The sequence below is a fragment of the Condylura cristata genome, unplaced genomic scaffold (assembly GCF_000260355.1).
Source record: "Condylura cristata isolate star-nosed mole 26May11 unplaced genomic scaffold, ConCri1.0 scaffold00003, whole genome shotgun sequence".
NCBI lineage: Eukaryota > Metazoa > Chordata > Mammalia > Eulipotyphla > Talpidae > Condylura > Condylura cristata.
The window spans coordinates 22,186,843-22,188,077 of record NW_004567104.1 but is presented as its reverse complement, the minus strand read 5'-3'; the positions used below and the strand labels follow the sequence as shown (position 1 = coordinate 22,188,077).

Genomic DNA, 1,235 nt, shown 5'->3' with positions numbered 1-1,235 from the left:
GACTTCAGAGGGCTTTACTTAACACTGAAATAAAATCTGCAAGGCTTTAATTTCTTATAAAGGATAAATTCACATATTCTATAATTAAAGAACTTTAAAATGAACATGAAATAGTAGTGCACAATGTTGTCCTATGTAAGAAGCTCCCAAAGCAATGGTAGTGTTTTTCACCTCTGTGTTTTCTTTTTATAATTCATACCTGGGCTTATGGTGAAGTTTGTTTATGAGGACCTCAAGATTGTCTGACTTATGTGGGGCAATATAGCTGAATGCTGGTTTCTCTCGGTAACATTGCCTCTTGTTTTGCCTCTCATTGTCAAGCGGAGGGACCTGCGGTGATTTTCCAGCACAGTTGCCCTGATTGCAAGTACACCATATCAACAGAGGACCCCAAAGTGAAAGAATTCCTGAAACATGCTGTTTCACATTTTAACAAGAACAGCAATCATTCCCACCTCTTTGATAATGAAAACACAGAACGTGCTTCAACACAGGTTTGTTCCTTAACTTTTCATTTTGCACAGTATTGTTAACATTTATTAGATTTCTATGCAAAGGATTTCGTCAACTGAGTTATACTGTAGGCTGAACAAAAACAACTGGATTCCACAGCTGGAGAGGAGGGTTCTCCTACATCCTCCTGTGCTACCACATGGCAGTCAGTGTCCACGTCAGTCAAAGGGCAGGAAACTGCAGCATGGGAAGGCTTCCTGGTGGTGCCTCAGGCTCCTGCTTGCAGTTTTCTTTGCATGAAAGGGTGTCCAGCATGAGAAGTTCCTGCCACAGCTGGTGAGAGAAGCCGTCGGGCCTGAAGACTTTAAGGAAACTGTAACACCATTGAGCTCTCAAGAAACAAGCATGGCTCTGATATATTAAATTGTTCCTTAAAAGCTGGCACGGCTGTCCAGGCACCCTCTAAATTAGTTTCTGTATTACTGGGCATAGGCAGGCAAGCAAGTATCTATAAATCATCCTACCACTGTCTCAGACCACGAAGCCGTGGCTGACAATTGGCTGGATCCCTTGTGGTTCAACTTCTGATCATGGTGCCTTGCTTTGGTGGGCAACGTTCCTGCTTTTGCTTCCCCTTCCAACTCGCCTTCCTGAAGGATGCAAGAGCTGCTCACTTATGCCCATATCCAGCTGTGAGAGCAGGACTTGCCCACACTAACCAGGAGAAATGTTAGTGCCGGCTAGTCCAAGGACCTGAGGACCTCAAGGTTACTTGAGCTCCA

The 1,235-nt window shown here is 44.1% G+C and overlaps 1 protein-coding gene across 1 annotated transcript in view; it reads left to right on the top strand.

Moving 5' to 3' along the window:
* LOC101632555 (kininogen-1-like) overlaps positions 1-1,235 on the top strand; it is a 28,864-nt gene that overhangs the window by 6,277 nt on the left and 21,352 nt on the right. The window contains exon 4 of the mRNA XM_012730321.1: positions 322-494. Within this exon, the coding sequence (XP_012585775.1) occupies positions 322-494 (173 nt within the window). The remainder of the gene's footprint in view (positions 1-321; positions 495-1,235) is intronic.